Source organism: Numida meleagris, chromosome 5, assembly GCF_002078875.1.
Source record: "Numida meleagris isolate 19003 breed g44 Domestic line chromosome 5, NumMel1.0, whole genome shotgun sequence".
In the NCBI taxonomy this organism is placed as follows: domain Eukaryota; kingdom Metazoa; phylum Chordata; class Aves; order Galliformes; family Numididae; genus Numida; species Numida meleagris.
This window is the reverse complement of record NC_034413.1, coordinates 55,165,987-55,191,517: the sequence shown is the minus strand read 5'-3', so window position 1 is coordinate 55,191,517 and position 25,531 is coordinate 55,165,987. Positions and strand designations below refer to the sequence as shown.

At 33.7% G+C, this 25,531-nt stretch overlaps 1 protein-coding gene across 1 annotated transcript in view; it reads right to left on the bottom strand.

The window, feature by feature from the left end:
* KCNH7 (potassium voltage-gated channel subfamily H member 7) overlaps positions 1–25,531 on the bottom strand; it is a 62,870-nt gene that overhangs the window by 24,705 nt on the left and 12,634 nt on the right. Inside the window, exons 3-5 of the mRNA XM_021399941.1 lie at positions 17,341–17,766; positions 9,607–10,006; positions 6,822–7,021 (exon numbers count right to left, since the gene is read on the bottom strand). Coding sequence (XP_021255616.1) covers positions 6,822–7,021; positions 9,607–10,006; positions 17,341–17,766 — 1,026 coding nt within the window. The remainder of the gene's footprint in view (positions 1–6,821; positions 7,022–9,606; positions 10,007–17,340; positions 17,767–25,531) is intronic.

Here is a 25,531-nt window from a genome sequence, read left to right as displayed (position 1 = left end):
GGAGAGGAGAGGAGAGGAGAGGAGAGGAGAGGAGAGGAGGAAAAGATCGAATATGATGCTGTGATCACAGGCTCCAGTTGTCTCTTCTTGATAGTTATCAAGTCCAAATTCAGTCATCTATTCCTATATGGAATGAAATTTATTCCATGTCAAATAACATTGGTGTATCTGTTTGGCATGCTTGGAGAGGAGGAAAGTGTCACTGAGAGAGAAAGAAACATTTTATATGGAATTTGGGATTAAAATTTTGTGCGTATAGTAGGGAAGTCATTCATATTGCCTTGAGGAATGTGATCTTTTAGAAGCGAGGAGGCGAATCCAGCTGCATCAGCTACTCTTTTTCAAGATGACAGTTAAATATTACTCATACCTGTATCAGACACATTTGTGATAACAGAATTGGAGACGCTTATATGTCCTAACCTCAGACAACTAGCAGATGTTGGGGGCAATTATACCTTTGTTATGTTTGGGTAAAAGATAAAATACATGACAAAAAATTTTTCTCTACTCAGTTCTGAAACAGGTATTGACATCTGTCCCGCATTAAATATTCAGCCAGCATCAAAGCAGAAGCAAATCAGAACATTAGTTACAATATTCATCATTAAACACCAAAATGTCACCAATAAATGTGTATACATACTGACAACTCTAAAAGTTAGAAAATCATTGAAACATTCTTCAAAATTGTGAGATTATCTTAAAAATGATAAAAATCTAAATACAGTATTTCAGGTATTTGTATTTGCTGTGTTTTCTGAGTCTTTAAACATGCTTAAATCATACTCCCAGGTGACAAGAAAAAAAAAAATATTTTTCTAAAAAATAAAAGCTAGAAAAATCTTGAAATCATAGGAATGCAGGACTAGGTGATTAAAAAAATAATAATTTAAAATTTTGAAAATGATAAAGCTAGGAATTGATCTTTAAGTAGCGTTATTCTCAATGATAAATCCAAAATTTATAAATTATTTGAATAAAAATGTATAAAGTATATAAGTATATGACAACAGAAATACAGAATGTTTGAGTTTGGGATAAATCTCTGGAACCATGTAGTCCAACCTCTCTGCTCAAGAAAGGCCATCTACCACAGGTTACTCAGGACCATGTCCAGACAGTTTCTGCATATCTCTAAGGAGGGAGACTCCAAAACAACTTTTGGCAGCCTTGCCAGTGCTGTCACCCTCACAATAAAAAATTGCTTCCTGATGCTCAGACTGAACCTCTTGTGTCCTAGTTTGTGCCCACTGCCTCTTGTCTTTGCACCACTGAAAATCACCACTGGCTCCATTTTCTTTGCATCCTCCCTTCAGGTATTTACACAAACAAGTCTACCCTGAGCCTTCTCTTTTCTACGCTGAGCAGTACCAGCTGTCTCAGCCTTTCCTAATACAGGAAATGGTCCAGTTCTTGTAGTCCAGTAGTTAAAGATATTCCTTGAACTCTGCATATTGTCTTCTGGTGTCATCCTTTTTCTCTGATGAGATCTAGGTGGGATCAAACATTAAATGCCAGGCAGCAGGTGAAGAGAGCAAGAAAGAAAAAGAGTTGTTGTGGGTCTGTTTAGTGCCTGCTGAAATTCATTTTAGCTGTTTCTCTCATCCTAGAATCAAAGTCAGATTGTTTTATGAGTGGGCAAGTATCCAACAGATGGAAGGAAAGATAAAGGTAGCATCTCTCAAGTTTGGTTGACAATTTAAACTGGAATAAACTGAAAGTATGAGAAGAGCAGAATTTAGTTCTGTCATGAAGGTTGAACATTGAGATTTTAATAACAATTTTAAACCTTTCTGTAATTTAGCCTAGCTGTACTTCTAGGAAGAATTTAGAATTTACTATTTCTGTGATAGCTAATTACAGAAATTAACTGAAACATTTCCAAGGGCTTTCACCATTTAGAAGAGAATAAATAAGATCAGAGGTGGCAATCATTCTGTTTCAGCAGGTATTGGGCTCCCACATGGAGTAAGAACTATTTCTGATGGTTCTTCTTCTTTGCACCAGAAAATGTTGCAGTTAGATTTTTTTTTTTTACAGGATATAAAGAAGGTCCTCGCAACAGAGAGAAGCAGCTGTGATGATGAACTAATTCACCTTTCAATGAGGTTTGATGTCTGACAACCTTACCAAGAACTAGGGTCTTCTGCTTTCAGTCACTGCCATGAAACAGATCTGTGTGACAATTTTATTTTGAAATTACTGGAGTTGCAGTGGATCATTCTTCATCTATAATCTTATCAAAATTTCAGAATAGATCTGAAAGGTGATCTCTAAGATGTTACATGGCTGGATGAAGAGGACAGAAAATGATTTCAGCTTCTTCAGTAGCTGACTCTTTCATCAACTGAAAAATTTAACGTCCGTAGAAGATGGAAGTTAATCAGATCCATTTATTTCCAAAGATATAATTATAGTTGGAAAACTATCTATTCTTCATGTTTGAGACCTTAGACCATAAAATACTATCCAGTGAGAAACTGATAGAAGATTGACATTTTATAAACTTGTTTTTTATATGAAGTGTTCTTCCCAAATCTTGAATAAATGAAGGCATTTATGCTTATGTTTCTTTAAAGAAGTCTTGCTATAGAAAATGAAAGAACAGCTTTACAGCTGTATCTGGGGTACTCTCTTTTGATAGGATTATATGTCTTATGATTTCCATCGTGACACATAGGCAAATAACAGTACCACATTTCACCATGATTACTTATTCTCTCTCTGTAACCAATTACTACTGTTTTTTTTGTTCCTAAAAAATTCTAATTTAGTTCTAAGGAACTTCTTGCTGTTTTTAAAATTTTAATTTACTCTCCTATCTTTCTGTTTGAAACATACTGCTGGCAGTAGTTGTATTGGTAGACTTGTTTTGGTTATAAAAAGTGATCACAGGAGGAAAAGCAACTGTTACAAGCGTAGTGGTGTCATCCAGTGCCCATTATCCAATTTCTCACAAAAGAAGCTTTACCAACAGAATGACAACCCTGCCTTTATTTGATACTAGCATTGCTGGTTGTGAACTTTCAAAATAGGTTTGCGCTCTACTGTACTTGTGTGCTTGCTGAAGCCAAGGCTAATCGCAAGTGTAAAATAGTTTGCCTCAATACATTCCAAAGAGGGTTCCATAAATTTAGATGTAAAAAATGCTGACTTGCTCTCTCCTTTCATAGCCCCAAAGCCCAAAATATAGATGTAGCTGTTTGGTATTCAAAATTTTAATTAACTTACATTTGGCTATACACTTTCTGTACTTGTCCCAGTTATTTGCTTCTTTGAACTCTTTTTGTAAAGGTAAAGTAAACCAATAAAGCTATTCTGATGCACAGAAGATCCATGGAAAGAAAGGGGAAGTTTATAAAAATTGCATGCATAACTTAAAAAAAGGATCTCAAACACTAAATATGTTATCTTTCTGCAGTAAGCATCACAGGCATGCTATTATCAGTGCTGGACTGATAACACTGGAATGAAGTGGGCAATAGAAGGCGAAGAGAGTTTAGGAAAAACAGAACAGGATAGTCTAAAGAAATGAAAGTAATATCTTTAAATCTTTGGGACTGGTGAGATCTTTCATGAAAGAATATGTACACTGTAAATAATTTTCTTGGAATTTAACTTTGTCAGTGTATACCACTGAGATGTGATTTAAATTATGCTTATTCCATAGACTCAAGATTTTTATCCAGATTAAAATAAATCCCAAATCCTGTTTATCCAGTCCATGCATAATTATGTGGAACTGTTTTTGTAAAAATACATTATGCAATGAAACATAATAAAAGAGATGAAGAAATGGAGGGAAACCAATGTACAAATAAAGAATGTTCTCAGGATATTTCAACAGCAAATTTTTAAAGTTACTTTTCAGTTTAGCCATTTCAACGGAGGAAAAATATCATCTTCTCATGTTCAGTGTAAAGTATAAGACTTTGTTTAATAAAGCAAGTTTATTTGGTCTTAAAGCAGTATTATTCCTGAGTTTAAAAGTTTGTTGTTGTTTTTTTTTTCTACATTTCCTGATTTCTTAAGTATATTACTGATGATAATTAACGGCATCTTTTGAAATATAATTTCTCGTATTATTTATATATATGTGTATGTGTATGCATTAACTGTACATATATATAATGTAAATTACATGCATTTTATATTTCAAAGGAGAAAGATGACTGGGTTTTCTAATTTTATTCAGTTTTCAGTAGTGAAATGAAAAAGAAAGATTGGATCAAATTCTGCCTTCAGATATTTGCAAAAAACTCCCAGTAAATATCAACAGGAGTCAAACACATTTGTCTGAGGACAGTATTAGCCCTTTGGTGTGTAAATGCAAATATTTCATGCAAAATTAATTTCTCAATACCACATGCAAGTCCATTCATATGCACTTGGCTTATAGCCAAAAAAACTTCATTGATGCTTGTGCTAACATGCATATATGGTTGGAACTAAGAGCATTCACACAAAGGAAAATGCAGAATGATCAGCATGGCAACTGTTAGAGTGACATTCCTACAGAGCAACTATCTAATGCAAACCAATATGCACATGACCTTTTTTGGGCAGAAAAGCATGATTTGAGTTGTGGGGTAAAACAGTGATTAGTAGATGTGGTTAGATTAGCATTTCTTAATGTCTAATTTTTAGTTGCCATTTTGCCCCACATCTGATTCTACTTGGATTATTTCCCTTCACTATCTACCCCTTCATCATGCAAAAAAAAATTACAATTAAAATTAGAAAGCACTGAACAAGCTCTAAATCCAACAGATAACATGGATATTCTCCACACTTTATACTGGAATTAAATTTGACATAAATACCTCCTGCTCTTACCAGTGGGTGGTGTTATTCCATGTATTTAGGTATGAAGCAGACAGGAAAGAGATAAATCTTTCATAAGTACAACAGAAATCAGACAGTTCTCATATTATCCTTGCACTAAGTGTAGCATATTCAAACTCACATTTTAAGAATAAGTGATTACCATAAAACTTGAGGGATAGAATTGTGAACTGAACAAGAGATATAACAAAACAAGATACTAATCTTGATTTTTTTCTTCATGTTTTATTTAAGACAAAGCCTCCATACTGCCTCACAATCACATTGCAGAATATGAGCTGTTAAATCCATTTAGTTACTATTTCACGTTAATGACAAATCCAAGATTATTTCCAATACAGCAGCTCCTGAATTATGAAAAAAACTATTTCATGTAAAACAGGTGTTCTTTGTACAACCATTAGCGGTAATGAATTAGTTAAGGCATACATGATTTTGTAATATCTTCAGAAATAATTCAGTGAACTACTTTAGGCTTTGGCTGCACCCACCCACAGATTAAGGGCCTTATCCTGCAGAGTGCTGAGTATCCCACACTCCCACTGCCATCAGAGGGAATTAGGGCCATTCAGTGCCATGTAGGACGAAGCTACTGATGCTGCCTTCCACTGCATTAATCCACAGCAGAGGTTTATACAAATATCCTTGTACCAGGCATAATATCCCTCTGGAGGGAACACTTGTGGAAATGGAAGGTGAGGCTCAATATATTTAAGCTGTTGTCTTAAGATCTGCTTTACTTAATGGTAACCATAACATCAGGTTGTCATTGATTCAACTTTATAAAAGCGTTTAATTGAGACTCTTGTTTCTGCTTACAGAGTAAAAGTATACTACTGTCAGTCTTATTCACAAACGTACCAGGTGCCACATGGAAGCTGTCTGAATTTATGTAAAAATTTTGGAAGTTGATTTCCAGTTAATTTGTTATCAGCATTCATAGAGTTTTCTTGTTCTGCCCAACTTTTTTGGATAGCTCTGCAAAGCGTTTAATCTATGACTTAGAATTGCTCTGGAAACTATCCCTCTAGAGACACAGATTCATTGATTATTAAGATGCTCAGTCCTCTCAGTGTCTTCAAACCTAAGTCAACTTTTCAAAAAAAAGAGCTGCTGTCTTCAGAAAAGAAGCCAGAAATATAGATGCTTATTTTTGCTCATTACAAAAATGTTACTGTTTTTTAGCTGGCCACATAATATCTTTTTATAAAAAGAGTGTTTACAGTTTTGTTTTATTTTTAAATTATTTTTTAATATCTTAAATCAAACCTCAAGAACAGGGAGACTTGTTACCTTGCCAGTTCCTAGAAATGACACTCTGGACTGATGAATATTCAGTATTATTGTGTGGAGTTTTAGTACAGAATTAAGTGGCTGTGAATACAAGCAAGCAATTTGGACTAACATATGATTAGAGCATTTCTCCCTGAAAAGAGCACTTGATCTATCTGCCTACTCCTAACCCTAACCCTAACCCTAACCCTAACGCTAACCCTAACCCTAACCCATCCACCAACAATATACCTGATCTATACTACATGATAGGTAGGGTTTTGAAAAAGAGTTGGTGGCTGCAGGCTTTATACAACAGTCATTCTGTAGATAACAACAGAGCTATTCTTTGATACAGGAAGTGGAAAATAACCAAAGAACAAATTTCTGGAACAGTTATGACTGAAACAAGCCCACCTATGATATTTCTTGTCTTAAGCTTATAATAGTCATTTGCAATTTTCAAACTTTTCTATCCACAACGAGAGTTCAGATTTCTGCTATAATTTGTAATAGTCGAGGCACCTAAATGTTTTGATGCCAAATTTGAAATGGTTTCATTTTCAGTAATTGCTATATATTCACTGTCTTAAACTTATAGTGATAAAACTCATGAATAATGAAGACTCTCAGTCATTTTCTAAATTCACATCCATTTATCTATTCCTCAGAATCAATGCCTGAAAAACAATACAACATACCATGTTCATGTCAATGCCATTGGTGTATGTCCATGCATGCTGGAAGTATTCCTCAAGTCGCTGCCGCAGAGGATTAGGGATTTGATGAAAGCGTATAAACTCCTTTACTCGCAACATCTGCATGTGATACCGTGCAGTTCCCGAATAGAGTCTTTGGATTATTGCAGATACGTTTCCAAAAATACTCGCATACATTAATGCTAGATTAAAAGGAAACAAAATGTGCTTAAGTCCTATCATTCGGTTTTGCAGGTGATGCAGCAGTTCTCATAGTGCACTTTGTATACAGATCAGCTCAGGTGAGACTAGATGTGGTTTTGATTTACATGAAGCTTTTTACATATTTGATTATATCAGTGCCAACTCTGCAGAAGAAACTTAAATATGAAATGGTAAACAAGTTGGAAATATTTATCTTTAGAGATCTGTAGCCCTGAACTTAGTGTTGCAAGTTAGGTTCATCAAAATTTACACACTTTGGAAGAACTAAGAATTAGGAACTAAAATTAAATACAAAGAACAAACGGCAGAGGTAAGAAGCTACACATAAATCTATGGCTTAGGTTTTAAATCAGCAAATAAGATATGTCTATCTGAAAAATGATGGGCTAAGGTTTCCTAAATCTATGGGAAATTCAGTTCTTTACCCTATACAGGATTTGCTTACAGACACTGATACACTGATATACAACACTTGGATAACAGTTTGGATTACAGATTTTGAGTAGTCAAGCAATTTTTACCTGAATGCAACCGACTCGACTAAAGGACTGTTTCAGATGATTGAGGGTTCTCAAATTAAAATAACTAAGGCTGGAATGTACTGTTGTACCCAATCTCAGTGATGCATTTAAAAATATATCTGAATACAAGTAAACTGTACCAAGACATTTAGAGCTTTTCTGAATGTGTAAAATAATAATTAATTGGAACTTTATTTCTGATTCTTCAAGCTACTGATGCGTCTGAGTACCAGACCTGACATAAGTAAGACTCTTTTGTCACAAGAGGCATTAGGATGTTTTTGTGCATTTCACTTATCTTCCCTAAACTTTTTTTCCTCTACTTATTCTAGTACATTTCACAAAAATGCCAAAAGAGAGAATATTATATCACCAATAGGATACTCATATTCATTTTTTTTCTCGAAAGAGCCTACTACTTCTTACATGTAGAGAAAAAAGATTCAGTGAATTATCTACCTTTAATGTTTTATATTCAACTTTATGTTAAACTATTAAACTCCAGTGAAAAATAAAAGGTCTTGAATAAATCCAATTCAATAAAAAAGTGAGCTCTGTAAAATCAAAGGCATTCTAAAAAGTATGCTTATTTCTTTAAAAATACTACTATACTACTCCTGAGTATCTGTCATCCAAAATCCAGGAATAAAATTCTCCAACTCCAATGTAGTGTTAGAAAGTGGCATTCCTTCATTCTTACGATGTGTACTGGGTGACTTGATAAATCAAGTTCATGCTCTAATAGTTCAGGTTCTACATTTAAACAGTTAAGATATATATGTGCAATACATTGGCATACACATTAATCCTTTTCCAAGAACTCATTAATATATGCTAATATCCCTCTGGGTATGCACAGTTGCTTCTATGGTGGTCGTATGTCCAGCTGCTTCCTCCCCTTTATTCTTCCTTCAGTTTCATCATGGTGTCCTTTGGCTGACCTACAGATCTTTTTCCACAATTCGGCAAATTTCTATTGCTTGTTATGCCATAATGAGCAACTTTCTAACACAGTACACTATAACTGAAATACAATCTATGTGAAACTCAAGAAAAAGTCCTTGCACCTGGTGGATGCAAAAATGAGAGTAGTCTATTGTGACTTCAGTGCTTCTGTGAAGCAGGAACATTCATAAAAACAAAGCTGTTCACATTCCAAGCAAAGCTAAAGTGGAAAGTTTTAGAACTAGCACACATTAATTTATTTTGCTGAACTAATATATTGGTCCATAAGCTAATATATTAACCCCTATTGCTAAATGAGCCTATACCGTATTGGTTATTTTTAGAAAGACTTACAATTATACACATTACCTATAAGTAATATGATCTACAGAAGCATTAAATTGTTGAACAGTTTAACTAGTGTGTAGTCAAAAAGGAGACCGTAGTGGAATATAGGAATTGCCATATGTTTTAGATCAATCTGCAGATTCTCTATCAACAGACAATGCTTTTTCTGAAGTACTGCATGAAAAAAAGGCTAACTTCTACAATTTGGCTAGTGTCTTTCACAGACCTTCAATCCAGTCAACAAAACAGATTAACTGACCATTTGGTTGTCTGGACATCAGAAATACAGAGTGCTCAGTACAGATAGCCTGTACTGCTTACACTGCTCATTACACTGATTCAGCTAGTGATATAAGCAAGAGAGGTAATATGGGCACGTGTTTTTTCACTGGATGCACTACCTATTCTTGGAAATCTCATTCCAGTATACTAAAATGCTCAAATAAGTTTTACATGTTTCTAGTAGAAAGAATATTTAAAAATACTTAGATACTCATAGCCCTTAAAAAACTGTAGGTTTTGTCTAGTATCCATTTTAATTTGGTCCAATATCATCTAAGAAACATAGATATCTCAGAATTCCTTAAACTGTGTTATCACAACACATTTTCACATAAAACCATTGCTTTCTTTATGAATTTGCCCTTCTCGCTGCATTATTATAATATTATTAGCTTAGATATTGTAAAGTCATTTGTCCAACCACTAAGGGGAAAAATATCAAAAAATAATAAGACAAAACTACTTACAGCCAATCAACATGACACAGATGGAAAAGATTTTCTCTGAGTTGGTGTTTGGAGACACATTTCCAAATCCTACACTTGTCAGACTGCTGAATGTAAAATAAAGTGCTGTAACATATTTGTCCTTGATGGATGGTCCAGAACTTGCATCACTCTTATTGTAGTGTTTTCCTAATTGCTCTCCTAAAGAATCCAGCCAGCCAATCTTATGAGCCAAGTAAGGTCTTTCTACATTTCCAATGGCATACCAAATACAAGCAAGCCAGTGTGCAATCAGTGCAAATATGCACATAAGGAGCATCAGAACTGCAGCACCATATTCTGAATATCTGTCCAATTTCCGTGCCACCCTGACCAAACGCAGCAGTCTAGCTGTCTTCAGAAGACCTATTAATGTTGTTGTCTGTAAAAAAAAAGATATAAACAGAAAATGATTTTTTTTTGGTTAGCAAATGTATTCTCAATTAGTCAGCATGAATAAACCAGAAGAAATTCCATTATTTTGGGGAAGTAAGCAGAAGAGTAACCCTTTCAAATGGAATCCTGATTTTATGCTGTTTAAACTATCAAATTTATTACAAAAACAGTGATGAAAACAGTAAGTGGTGTACATTTTAAATGAAGACATAATGACCATTGTCATTATTTGCTGAATACTCTTTCATTTTGAATATTATTCTTGATCTGGACTCTTAATTATGCCAAATGGATTTTAAAAATCTATTAAATCAATGATGTTTTGGCATGCTAAAATCTCTAAGTTGTGGCAAATACTCATAATTATATGATTAATCTTGCAGGTAGTAAGTATTTTTGGTGTTAGGATAAGACTGTGTGACTATTTGATCCTAACTTAGAGACTTCTTGCAGTGCTTTGACATACATGTTCTAGAAGAAAGAAGGAATAAGGCAGAAATTACTCAAAGAGAATAAGTATTTTATTCTCTAAATATTTTTCCTACTTGTAATGGTCAGAACACCAGGTAAAAGATGCATCTATACAGGTAAAAGATGAGCTTTTGTGAACAGAAAATCATGGAAAAGTTACTGTTGCCAGACTACAGATTAATATTCTCTGTATCTTTCATCCTGCAGCTTGCAGGTGTAGTGGTAGAAGCCAGTAAAAAAAGTACTACAGCATTAAATAAAATACGGCCCATATATAAAATAAGAATATATTCCACGCTTTTTAGTGCAGATCAGCAATTTCATGCATGGTAGCACCTTTGGGGTTCTGATATATATATATATATATATTTAAATCAATCTAATGTTAGATTCACGAATTTCAAATCAATCTGTGAAACGTTTTCATACTTGTAAATTCATTGTAAAAGACATTGTAAATAATTAGTTTATTTTGTTATAATTTATTTAGTTATAATTTATAACTATTACTTAGTTACCTCCTTCCCACCATTGTCTGAATATATACTAAAGCATAATAAATGTAATGACACTTTAAGATGTTTTTTCTTACTTTTTTTTTAAACATGCATGTATATTACATAACAATAACTGGAAAACTTTAAAACTTTTTAAACTTTTCTGAGCCTGCTTTGATGGTAGTATGTGTCATGGGTTGCTTTCTTTCAAGAAATACCAAACTAGCAGTAATGTTTTATTAAATCCTTGTGTATTTATAATGTCCGAGTAAAATCCCAAAGCCCCTGTGACGAAAAAGATGCTTTCTTGGCTACATTTGTCAATGTAATTTTCTCAGAATAATACACTGCAACAATTTAGTAGTAACACTAATTAAGCCACTACTATACGTGATAATGAGAGATGCCAAAAATGAAGAAACTAGCATCTGAATTGAAATCCCCTGATTGTTTAACAAGGAAGTAGAAATCATCTCTTGACACCATAACCTTTCTTCTAGACATTTTCTTATCAAGTACACACCTTGAAAACACTTTCAGGCTGCTGGGACATATTAATAAGAAAAGTAAACTTTTAACTGTCTATATTTCTGAGTAAATAAGCAAGAGGTTAATGTACAGTAAAGCTGGGTAACAAATCAGGGAGAATTTCTATAAAAAACACTGTTTCATTGATTGTGACCTCAACAGTCTAAAAAACCAAGTATCCTTTAAAAAGCTACTCCTAAGTTAAACTTCAGTGGGCAAATACTGCCCACTGTAAAACTTACAATTTTTTTTGTAAGTTAGATCAGGCTTTACTAATTATAATTCCTTAATGATGATAGTAAACTTTAGAAAAGCTAGCATTTGTTCTAGTGGTGTAGTTGAAACCATTTTATTACTGATGTAGTCATATCTTGACACCATGTAAGATGCAACATTTTCTTACACTGCATTGTAAAAATATGTGTAAGTAGACTATGAATCCCAGATACGTCAACCATTTTCCACACTATTCTTAAGATAAGACTTGCTAATATTATGCATCCTCAGTGTCAAACTCATGCTTAGACAACTGCATCCATGTGAACTCTGGAGTATTCCTGAGATGTATAATGCACGTAAACTCCAGGTATTCAGAGTGAAATCAGCAGAGTGGAACTAGATATGTTTCAAACAATCAAGAAACTCACTGTGAGTTCGTATTTTCTTTAACACAGTGGAGAGGCACTGACTCTAGAAGTAGAGCTGGCAGTAGAGGTGGAAATAATGAATTCTTTCCTTAGTCTCCTCTTCTCTAGGTTAAAAAAACCAAGTAACCTCAGCAGCTCCCTTCATGTCTTCCCCTTTAAACTCTTCAACATTTCCGTAGCCCTCCTTTGGACATTCTCTAATAGTTTTATTAATTTTCTGTCCTTCTTATGTTCTGGTATCCTAACTTGTTCACAGTACTTGAGGTGAGGCCACACCAGTGCAGAGCAGAGTGGGACAATTCCTTCTCTTGCCCAGCTGCAGTGCCGGGCCAGATGCAGCCCAGGGTATGGTTGGCCGTTTTGGCTGCCAGGGCACCCTGCTGACTAAATTCAACTTGCCTCCAACCAGAACCCCAGATCCTTTTCTGTGGATCTGCACTCCAGGATCTTGTCCTGGATATGTCCTCCTGTTTGTAGATAAAGTGCACATAATACATATGTAATATATTTCATATGTATATGTTACATATATGTACATTGTACATATTATCCCACCCCAGGTGCAAAAGGTATCTTTAATTATTAATATGAATAATTAGTCAGTTCTGCCTTGAGAAAGGTTAAAGTTCGCCAGTTATTTGCCTCCTGTGCAAATATTTTCTGGGTATAGGACAGTGAACTTATCTGACAAAATCTTTACATATTACAATGGGGTATTCTTAAGTCTGATCAGTCTTCTTTTTTAACAGTGAGATTTGTTTATACCAACAACATCTCTGGTCTTGATGATGAAGGGATCATGGCAGCAAGCTACTTTGATGGACAGCAATTGATGACAGCACGATTGGAAAGAGGAAGGCATCAATTTCTGTAGAGGGTATTATTCAGAAGTTATTATTATATCACTCTGGAAGAGAGAGCTGGTATTTATTAGCTAATTTATTATCTGCATAAATAGTATTCTGTCAGTGCAAAAAGCCATTTATGACTCATGACCTTCTCATAGATGGCCAAATCCTTAGTTTTACTCTAGATTTGTATGTGGGTTTTATTTTTTTCATTTTTTCATAACATCCATTATCATCAGTGTATAAATCTATAATGTCATATCTTATTTGTCTCTTTTTCAAATAAAAAAACCACTGATGTGTATGAGAAGCTCAAAATGTCTCTTTCAATGTGCATTAAGGTGCATTTGCTTACATAGTATTTCATCTGCCAGGGTTCTTTCCAGCTTCCTGGTATTGTAAGGTCCTCAGTTTCTCAGTAATTTCTTGTAATCTAATTTTTTTTTGTAAATCAATCAACATCCTTCTCCTCTTCTTGAAGCCTGCAATTAAATCTATGAGGCATGAGTACTATAGCATTAAGCACAGCTATACTTTTTGTCTCTGGGACAAATCTTCATTACATACCAGAATTTAGCCTTTTGAAGGCGATGTTAAAGTCTACTGATCAGTGGTGCTGCAGTCAGGACTATCAGATTCAATCTCTTATTGTAAAACTGTGGGATTCTTTTAAGTTCACTTCAACAGATACACTATGTAGTGGAGTGAAGATATATCAAAACTTAGAAAGGAATGAGAGTGCTTTGAATGTTTGTCTCCATTTTACCCAAAACCCACCTGTTTGGTTTTTTTTTTAATTATTTATTGCTACCAATAGAAGATACTTTCACTCTTACATTTTGTGTGTATGCTGTATATAGATATCATGATGTTTTTCTTTTTTTTTATTTCCTAATGCAACAGTTTTCCTGTTGATGTTTTTTTGGTTTATGTTTCGTAAATTAGTTTTTGTAAAATTATGTTTTGTAAAATAGCTTTGCTCATTATTATTTGTAGAAACAGAAAAAGGCACTTTTCTGCATATTTCTTCTAGGTGTTCTGTTCTGTCTAGCCTCAAATAAAACTAAAAATATGAAAATTATCTCGCTAAAACCATTAACACCACTTATCAGTATGTTTTACTGCAGTAGGTTCTAAATGAAAGGGAAGAAATTCTGTTTTGATCCACACCCATCTGATTTTTCACTACAATGAGTCTATCTTTGAAGTCTAAAGATGATGAATACATGAAAAAATTGCATTATTTTAAATGTATATACCTAAAAATATATAGTAATCTTCAGCAGCATTTCACTTATACATGGTCATTATCCATGTGTATGTTGTAAGGACCTGTGCCACTACAACTATTAGTTATTTAAAATCCAAGCCAGACCCATGATTAAAAATAAAGTTTCAAAAGAATAGAAACCAAAAAGTCTATTTACCCCATTTTTTCTCTTCCCTAGTATTGGAAAAATCCCTTAATATTTAAAGCACATACACACAAAGGCAAACTTTTACTATCAGGAATAATCATTTTAAGAGTCTTTTTAAACAGAAAAAAATCAGTTCAAATTATATTAGTTCCTAAATTCAGGAATTGGAAAGCAAACTGTCTTACTCTGTTGCTTTCCTATGGCTGACAAAGTATAGCTCAAATGGAAGCATTCAGATACTGCTGCATGTGGTATTTAGATTATTGTCTCCTGCCCTTTCTAGACTCAGTTTGATATCAAGGTGTTTCAAAGCTGGGTGAGCACACACAGAGCTCTCTTTGGAGCTTATGTTTAACAAAGAGAGAGTTCAATACAATTGCTCATAGGGGATCTTTCCTGAAGAATCTCCAGATAACCAAAAAGAGCTTTTTCATAGAAGAGATAACCCTCATGACTGAAAAAAAATCTATTAAATGGAAAAGGCTTCATTCTAACAGTTTTACATTTTCTTCCTCTCGCTAACTATCAAAAAAGGATTACTGTGGAAACATTACAGTTAGTAATATAAGAAGCAAAACTGCAGTAAGTAGCAGCTTAGAGAAAGTGACTGACATGTTCAATACCATGAAAGAAAGAGAGAAGTCATTATGGCATGATTAACTGTTCATAATGTCTATATTGCTGTTTAGGTAAACAAACAATTTTTCCTGATAATGTTTTCCAGAAACTGTTTGATTACTTATTACTTACAACTGTAATATGGAAAAACTCATTACATGGTCCAATAATTTATGTGCCAGATTCCAGGTTTTGATATTTGTGTACTCATTTGCAGGAATGCACTTATTTGCTATTAATCTTTGATTAAAGTTAAAGGGATAGTTAAAACTATCCCTTTAAGATCATTCCAGCACTTGGCACTTTGTTGTTAAAGATTTCTGTAGCAAGGGAGGTGTAGAGAATGATGCTCAGGGTAAAATCTAATGAGCACACGTTCACTGAGCTTTGGAATTTGTCCCCATTGTAATTCATGTTGTTCCACACTTCCCTTCACTGAACATAATTTTTGGCAGAAATGAGTGTTCAGTGATCAGAAAGAGAAGAACGTTCCTTCCAGGGAATGATGTGGTCCAAGTAATGCCATTGTCAATATATTTGTCTTCTATGCATCTGTGTCATCAAAACTGCAGAAAAACAATCCTGAGAGACTGAGATCTACCACAGATAATACATGCAAAAAGTGAGCAGACAAAGTTTCACTTGAGTCTATGAGCTTTTTAGACACATTCTGTATAGAAAAGTTCTCTTCTGGTAAGAGAACTATTAATGTATTCTCTCTGTTCTTTTTATTACTTTTTCTTCTTACTGCATTTGTTTAACAAAATTTACTTCCATTCCATGCTATTACACTACAAGTGTCTCCAGATTACTCATCTACCTTGAATGTATATGCTCATGTTTAAATCAGCAGGAATATCACTATTGATTGGACTGTTACTATTGATTTCCATGGCTGCTGAATTTTATTCAGAAGCACAAAAACTTTTTCATTTTATAAATTTTGAGAAAATGAAGTGAAGAAAAGCATGACTAATATTCACCCTACTTCTGATTATTTTTGAAGACTTAAAGATCTCACAAGACCACAAGACTCCCAAGGTGCTTCTAAGTATGTGCCAGTTGTTTTGCACTGACTCTTAAATACATAAGTTCAAATGTCACTTGTGAGGATAGCTAGTGTATGCTCAGAATTCAGTTCAGACTTTTGAGGCAGCCATAAAAATATTTATTGTTTCAGAAATTGCTTTAATAAAAAGGAATTTGAAAATGAGAAGGGTTTTGACTTATCTATGTTATGACATAGAGGAAAGCAATCAAATTTCATACTAAGATTGCTGATTAATTCAGTGTTTTTACTTTTCTCTCCTCAGTTACTGAAATGTATACATGGTCGATAAACATTTTTCTCCCTTATATCAGTATGTGCAAAACTGTATCTTTAAGAAATGGATTTCTGCCCTTTGAAAAGAGACAGAATCATATTTTGCTGGGTTTGCTGTTTTTTTCCTGTATTCTATACATCACAAAAAGAAACAAACACAACTCTCTACTTGTCAGTTCGGTTTTCATCAAAATCTATGTTATAACTGTAGACCTTAAATTAAATAAAAATTCTTTGGAAGAAGGCAGAATTGGGTCAGGCTACCAAAATACAATGTATGTCTTATATGCACCTTTGGGCAATTTTCAGATGCATATATTTAGCATTTTGTTAACCCATTCTACAGATAGAATGAAGACATTAGCCCCATGAATTGTCAGTCTGATAAGGTTCACCCCATATAATCTTTTGGTAGTCCATGTTCTTGATAACAATAGACAACAGCCAGATCTTTTTGTTAATTGTAATCGAATACCATAGTTTGCATTTCAACTAATCTGTTTTGCACAGACTAGACATCTGATCTAAAAATTCTGAATAGAGATAATTTATTTTAGTGTGTTAATGCCAACACAACACTTAGACTCATTATGGGAAGTTTTTAGAAAGCAAGCAGCAAATCAAAGGAGCAGAAATTCTAAAATAAAAGCATTTGAACAAATCCTTCATACATTATATTTATTTCGTTATTTGTAATGGTAGTATCAAATACGGTTTAATAGAAGAACATTAGCTGAATTATTCAACTTTTTCTCCTGTGAATGAAATACATTGACAGGACAACATTCCTTGACATAGACAATATACTACATTACTGTACAAAGAAGGATTTAATTTTATCTTCAATTTAAAAGATGGAACTACTAAAAAGCCCATTAATTGATTAGAAAAAAAATACATTTGGATATACAGATTATTGTAGTTATGTCAAAACTTCAGATTTAAGATTTCTCATTTATTTAAGCTTACCTCTTCAGAGCCAGAGCCAAAAATCAGCAGGTCAAAAGGTATTGCAGCAACCATGTCAATTAGGAACCAGCCTTTGAAGTAGTGAATTGCTATTTTTGCTGGGTCACTTACCACTTCTTCATTCTGGTTTACATATGTTGTTCTGAAGTTGATTAGAATGTCAATGATAAACATAATATCCACAATTAAGTCTACAACATTCAGTGGGCTGCAAGAATATCCACACTCTCTTCTCTTCCGTTCCTCGCTATCATTCAGAAGGAAGGCAGCAGAATAAGGGGTGAATATGGCGGTGTATATGACGAGCAACAAAATGAGCCAGTCCCAGACAGCTTTAAAAGGACTATAGTGCAATATAGTAAACTTGTTGATGCGAGGTGTTTGGAGTTTATATTCTGGTAGAACATCAGCCCCTAAGGATAGAACCTGGAATAAGAAACATACCATGTCAACAATCAGAGCAGCATCTATTTCTATTTTCAGTAAACTTAGCAAACACAGTGACAAACTTAAGAAATATGTTACTGTAGTTTGGAGCATTAAGCTTCAATTACTTGGTGTTTTGGCAGATTGAATTCTGTGAAATTCATGACATCTACTACACCCAATAAATTTATTGACAATTTTACACATTAGGTTGATTCTTACTCCCTGCATCACCCACTAATTGCCATACCTAGGCCATAAAAATCTAAAATCTAAAATCTGCACAATTAAGGATGTCATCAAATTTTTTTATCCTCCATGCCACCCCGGTCAAGGCCAGTAATACACTTTTCTTGCTGTGGTGTAGTGTTTTTCTCCCAAAGCAAGCCTATTATCATTGGCTTAAATTCACACCAAAAGAGTCTACATTACAAAATTATTAGGCAAACAGAAATTAAACAGTTAGATAAAGATCTGTGAGTGTCCTTGACAGCTATCTCCACTTTCATGCATGGATGATTGTTACTCAGGCTGTAGTTGTAGCACAGCTAACAGTGTGACAAAGGGTTTCCACAGAAGTATTGCCTTTTGCTTCACTTCAACTTTCATCATCAATGTCTAAAGCCTTTTGTCATCCCTCTACAAGTGTGGATTTGTTATCTGTTGGCATTTTTAAAGTTGGATTTCAATTTTATTTGGAAGAGATTATGTTTGTATGTATTGCTTGATTTACTGGCTCTTGAAGTTGAAATGTTTGCTTTGTTGGAAAGAACAAGAGCAGAATGGGCAGAAGATAAAACAAATTTCCTTTGGCTGCTACTCCAGGCTGACTGAACTCCAACAGGAAGGAATAAAACCTTTAAGGATAAGAAGGTAAGATATGGTTGGTTTTTTTTTTTTTTTTTTTTTTGCCTCTACTCAATGCTTGGCCTACTTATACAGACTGTCAGCAATTATGCTAATTATTGCCTCCTGTGCTGAAATTACTATCCAAATCCTATGGGACTCAGATCACCACTTAATTTTATACAGACCAATGAGGAAACATTAGACGGTGACAACCTTCAGTTACTATGCATTTGAGTAAGTGATAATTCACGATATATTCAAGAAATTATCTGCCCATTTTTCACCAGTTACTTCTACTTATTTCTTCTCCCCCAGCTAATTAAAAACAATGCTGTTTTTAGAAAATCAGACCTTTCAAAAGTAACTAAAATGAATAAACATGCTGAAATGAAATTACGACTGGAAGGAGAAACACACTGTCAGCAACATTTTCTGCTTTTGTTTAGCAGTAAGTAGTTTGGGATTAGAGACTTCAATTTGCACAAGACAGGAATTTAATGCTCCTTGAGCATAGTCTTGTAAAATTATAAGGGTCAGTACACTTCTTTCTATTCAGCTTTCTAATCGCAAGTGTTTTATACAGCTTAGATCCCATCCTTAGCAACCCTAGTGGCACTTATTCAATGAAGTTCTATCCTGACAATGTCGTGAGAACACCAGGGTTAATAACCACTCTTCCCCTTTGGCTGTGAAGAAAAAAATGATTAAGCCATTCAAAAGATTATACGGTACCTTCAAGCAGCCATTCAGTACCATGCTGAGGTGATGGTAGAAATTGTTAATCTGTATTTTATCTTGTAACTAGGACTTACACTTAAGTAGAGGTGTTAGTCTTTTTTTTTTCTTTTTTCTACACACTAAACACACTAGCAGATAGCAACCTGAAGCTGAGGTATTGCTTAATCTCGTAAGCAGACTTAATACTTTCATACCACTGCCTTATGAGTATACGTGACAAGTTAATTATAAAATTGATATCGGTGTCCTCCTGCTGGGTTCTCAAATCATGATGGAAACAGACTAGACAAGAACAATAAAGTTTACTTCTCTGGTAGTTTGAAAATTCCAGCTAGTGTGCTTCATTTCAGAGCAACATATGTACAATGAACTTACTCTCCAGAAACCTGGATTTTATTCTCATTCAAGTTACATTTATTTCTAGATTGGTTTAGACTGAGGTAGATGAAGCAGAACACTAAAAAAAAAAAAATAATCAGGCAGAAAGAGGAAACAGAAGTATAATAGCGATCATAGCAGAAATTGATCCAACTTTTCCATTATTGTTTCTTAGACACAACAGAAGAGGCTAACTGATGGTTGTGAGTTTCATGTTCATAATGCAGTATAGAACTTTATGTTTCTACATTGCTTATTTACATGCAATGGGAAGTAAAGACAAACACTCATTATATAATGACTTTTATTTACTGGATTAAGAGAAAGAAGATGGGACTTTCTCAAATAAAAAATCATAGTTACACATATAAAAAAGAGAAAACACATTAGTGACTTTCTTCTTGACATTTTCTGACTGAACATGAGATGAATTTGTCTTTTTGCTTTTGTGTGACATCTTTATGAGGACTGGATGCTGGTGTTGGCCAATCTATACTGATCATGGTTAGATGGAAGACTTTAGGGTACTTAGAAATTCACTCAAAAACCACTTGTGATTTCCATTTACTTAAAATATTTGTTGAAAAATTCACTGTTAGTGAAAAGAAATTGTATTAACTCTTCCCTTCTGGATAGTGAAATTCTTTTCATAGTTTGGATTATAGAACAGGTGGCTTAGAGAATGAAATACTTTTAAGAATAATGAGCAGAATTGGGACACCCAGCATGAAATCAAACCCCAGCTATTATTGTGTTGATAGGCCTCTGAACACTGGGACACCATGTGATGGGAAACCCAACCTTCCTGTTTTTTTTATTAAATAAAAGTCTGTAACACAAAGTAGCAGAAGTCATACTAGCTACAATACGTTTTCTTTTTTAAAAAAATTTTGAGATATTCAAGCTTGATGAAATAACATCTCACACTTGTTTTAGATGGAGAAAAATGTATTTATAATTAGTGTTTTACATCTTTTCCTGTGCACTCCTGTTTATTTCATTCACTCTTAAACCATTGCTACAGCAAGCTAGACTCTTCATTCAAACGGATTGTTTGATTTGGAGAACCTTGTTTCAGTTGTTTCATACAGGCTGGTGAACATCTGATTTTTTTAGGTTAACATTTTTATTTTTTATGATCACTAGTTCAAGATCACACTTAAAAAGAAAGGCTGCAGTCTGGGGACACATATTCTCAGATACCCAGAAATTACTGAGTGAGGTCAAAATAACTTATAAATTCACAGTTTTAGACAGGTTTATCATTCTGAAGTATCTGGTAATTTTTACTTTCACCAAAATAACAGATGTTCATTGGTACTGAAATAAAAACTATTTAGGAATAATGGGAATGTGTTAATGTCTTCTGTTCTGTTAAGCAGAAAGGTAAAGGAAGTGGTTGTACCAGAAATACTACCAGGTGACAATTAATTTAAAAATAAAGAAATCCAGTCAGTCTTTTTCACTTTAAACAGGATCATGCTACCCGTGGTTTTATCTTTTTTTGATAGTTCTGACATTTTTCCCCTCAAGAAAACATGCCTGTTACTGTGGAATAACACTACATTATGTTCAAAAGATCCTGTTTTGCATAATGTTTCTTGATGAAGTATCAAGGAGCCTAAATGGGATGATGTGCAGTATAGCACACTGGCGATAACTGCTTTGTGAAAGGGACTTTTGTTAAGGGCTCTGCAGTACCATATGAAGCAAGAATATTTGACACTTCTCAGGGAAACATTAAGATTGTTCTCTTTTCAATTTCCTTAGTAAAAGAGAATATGCAGGTAAAACATTAGGCAAGATACTGGATGATGTGAGAATTATAGTCTAGTCTCTGCCACTGAGTTTCTGAGTGATGTTAGGCAAGGTGACATTTAGCCTCTGACTTCTGACAGTGGAGAGAATGATATTTACCTACTAAAATGAAAATATCTTGCAAGGGATAATCAGCATAAATCATTTACAGAAGCTATTATGTAGCAGCGATGATTTATTATTCTTCTAATTCTTCTAAATTTAGTTTATTCTTTTTATTTTTAAGATTAATTAGCACAAATATTTGTCCTTTCCTCTGTTTATTTTGATATTACAACTTAATGAGCATGTTGTTCAGTTTATTTTTATTTCCTGCATGAAGCACTTTGTTTTTGTTATCTGTTATGCAAACGGCACAGTTTCAAGAGACTCTGAGAGGCCCATACCGCCCCGTTCCACGCATAAGAGAACTGTCTTCTGAGACACTTTCAGTGTGAATTAATTAAAGAATGCAAATGCTGACAGTAAAAACCAAAGAACTAGAAACTAAATAAAGGCACATAACACAGATGTAATAAATCATAACAGAAGTAATAAATAATAAGCCATCTGTTATGAATTGTATACTTCTGTCAAGCCGCTCTAAAGAACTGCAATGTGGTTTCCTAGGTATCCTAGCACCACCTGTGAGGAAGTGTAATGAAGTGTTATTATGTGCTATAGCATGACTTTCCAGTCAACTGGAGAGCTATATAAAGCCCATGAATGTGGAAACCAGGAAGGATGCCTGATGCTTTCAAGAAGCACTGAACTAACTCTGTGGGCATAATGTGATTGCATGGGCCAGAAGCTATATGCATTTTATTCAGAAAGCATTGGACCATTAGCACTTTTGTTAAGAAATCACAGTATTTTTGTGCAGTGCATTTCCAAACTGACAGCAGATACATGACTGCAGTGCACTTGCACAAACAATGCAGAGCACATCTGCAATGTAGGTAAAACCTTTCATCATAGACACACTAATACACATCTGGAAAATACCATCAGAGAGAGCAATGTTTCCAGGTAACAAAATAAAAGATACACAGGGGAACAAAAAACAAGAAAATGGTAGTTGTGAAATATACAGAGATGCATGTGGAAGTTCGATGAGTACAAAGCTTAATATATTAACTTCTCAGAAAGATACTTTCCTATGTCTCATAACAAATTATGTCTCAGATGAACTGTATATTTAACATTATGTAGATCTATTCAATACTAGATGCTGTTATGTCACTATTACTTCTGCAACAGATAAAGTGAAACTTGTACTAACAACTTTATCTCTTATACAGCACCTTCCATTTTAGCAAAATTTATAGTCCTACATTACTTGAAGACTTTAATATAATATTTAATATTTATCCCACTGATAAAATACCATGCATGAAACTATGGAAGATGCTACCAGTCCATGCATTGAAATAAAATGTTAAAATAGTTTATTTCTAGGAAACACTATATAAAATGAAAATATATATGTATTTTGCCAAAATATTGCTGAACTCAGTCCAATGTGATACATACAGCTCTGACCAACGAATGGACAATCTTCCTGCATCCTTAAGTCAGGGAATCGGTTGCAAATCTATCAACCTGTTAAGTTCTTGTATGCTGAGAGTCTTGAATATCATTATTCTATATAAAAATTGAAGACACTTTAAAATTTCCCATTGTATGAAATGTAATCAAGATATAAAATATCTTATATCTTGGCATAGCCAAGATATAAAATTTACAAAAAAATGCAAAAAAACTGATAACAAAATCAATGTAATAGACACTACCTTAGCCAGTCAAAAATAAGGGAAAGAACTAAGAAAAAATTATGACTTTTCAGATCTTTTAATCCAAACACAGAAATTCAAGGTTGAAACAAAAAGCCAAAATAATGCACACTCACTATCTGAGTGTAACAAGATCAGGTAACTGCACTAATAAAATATAAAACATATTCTTTTTTCTTAAAGAACAAAAGAAAGAGGCGTCATAAGAAAATATCTACCTTTCTTATTTTTATAGAAGGCCCCCATAGGTTATTAGACCAAGTTAATCTCAATGTTCTCTAAGTATTTCCACAAAAAAAAAAAAAAAAAAAAGAAAATCTATTTGGATTAAACAATATTTTCAGCAGTTTTCAATATACAAGCTTAATGTTGGTGACTAGAAAATGAAAGAGCATCTCCTAAGTTCAAGTAAAGTGAAGTTACTCTTCCTGTTTGCTCTCTGATGCAGCTCATGGTGCAGAATGAACACTACCACTGTAATCCAAAAACTCTCCAACCTCATGTACAATCTCTTCCTTTAACATATAGCTTTGAACTCATGTTTAGATGAATTCATCTTACATGAACTCATTTTCCAGAAAATTGGGAAAACAAAGAAATAAGAAAAAATAATGAAGCATAGACAAACAAAAAAGCCATATTCCTGTAATAAAAAACTGCTTTTAGCACGACCATAGACCTTAAATCTGAATGATAGCACTTTTCAAAAAAATGAAGCAATATTATTTCAGCTTTAAAAGAGAGTATGATTATGAATTAGATATTTTATCAGATTTGTGGAACTCCCTTCTTTTAATGTAGCCTCTGCTGGCTCTCATTTCTCTCTTGTGTAACAGTTCTATAGAAGCTACTAAGCTATAACTAGCAAGGACATCTTTACTCTTTTCTTCCTTATTCACAATATTATCATGAGATTTCTACAAATTGGACCTCCTACAGAGATCTTTGAATCTAAAAATACCTAGAAATAAATATTACACAAACATTATTGAGCAAATGGAAATTAAATCAACATATGCTTGCTGATGACAGGCATTACCTAATTCCCCACAAGATTGTTACAATCTTTCATATTTCAATTTTCTGAATGATGGTCTTTCTTGATGCTGACGTGAACAACTAATAAGGTTATGCCATTACTGAAAAAAAATTTGAAGTGCTTTTGATTTAGAGTGCCCTACAAATCCAGCATTATATTCTACTTTCACACATCCATATTAAAAAACATTTTTATATATTCTTCAAGGATATCTATTAAAGAACATCTTAATCAAGAAACACTGATCATGGGAAATGTTGATAATTTTCTTCCTGTTTTAAGGGAACTTAAATTTAAGGGAACACATCTCTTTTATATGCTTTAAAATCTTATAGCATGGTACTTAGGATACAATGATGATATTTACCGTTTTCTATGAGACAGTATGAAGTATACCTGCAAAGTATTATCATATAATGTTCATTGGCCTCATATTTTTAAAGATAAGCTTTTGTTAAGGAAAATCTGCTGCACTGTGAAAATATGTTGTCTTTACTTGTCCTATGATTCCCATTTGGGAACTTTAGTTACAAGAGGTAAAAAATCTTTCTAATTTAAACAATGGACTCAATATTTTTTTTCTGTTTGCAGGGTCAGAAATAGCACAACAGATTTTATTTTTTTCTTTTTAGGCTACACCCACGTATTCAGCAAGTGTAAGTGTAATTTTAGGTAGGCACTGAAACACATTTTTTGTTATTACTGTCTGAACCCCAAAAAACTCAAAGCTTATTTGAGTTTTGAGACACTTTGTTCCAGAAGTCAGACTGTTCTAAATGCCACTAAAAAAAGCCTTTTTTTGAGTTAATGAAGACAGGCTTTTTGGTTTTCTCAACCTAAATGACATACAGAAATACTGAAAAGTTTTTTGGATATTCAGTAAATGAATATGCTATTGGAGCTGCAGTTTCAGAGACAATGAGATAGTGGGAAAGAAGTAAAAATGGGTAAGTTTTGGTTGGTACTTGGAATCTATCTAATCTAGTGTTAGGCAATTTTTATAATAAATGTCCAAGCAATTTCAGTGAAGTTGAAATTTTATACTGCTTAGTATTGTGAAAATTTAAGTAAAGGAAAAATTTTAACTGAATTATAATTCTAATTGCCACAAAATTGCTATTTTGATTTTGGAAAATTCAAAAAGAAGAGTGACTGACATTGTCTTAGACAG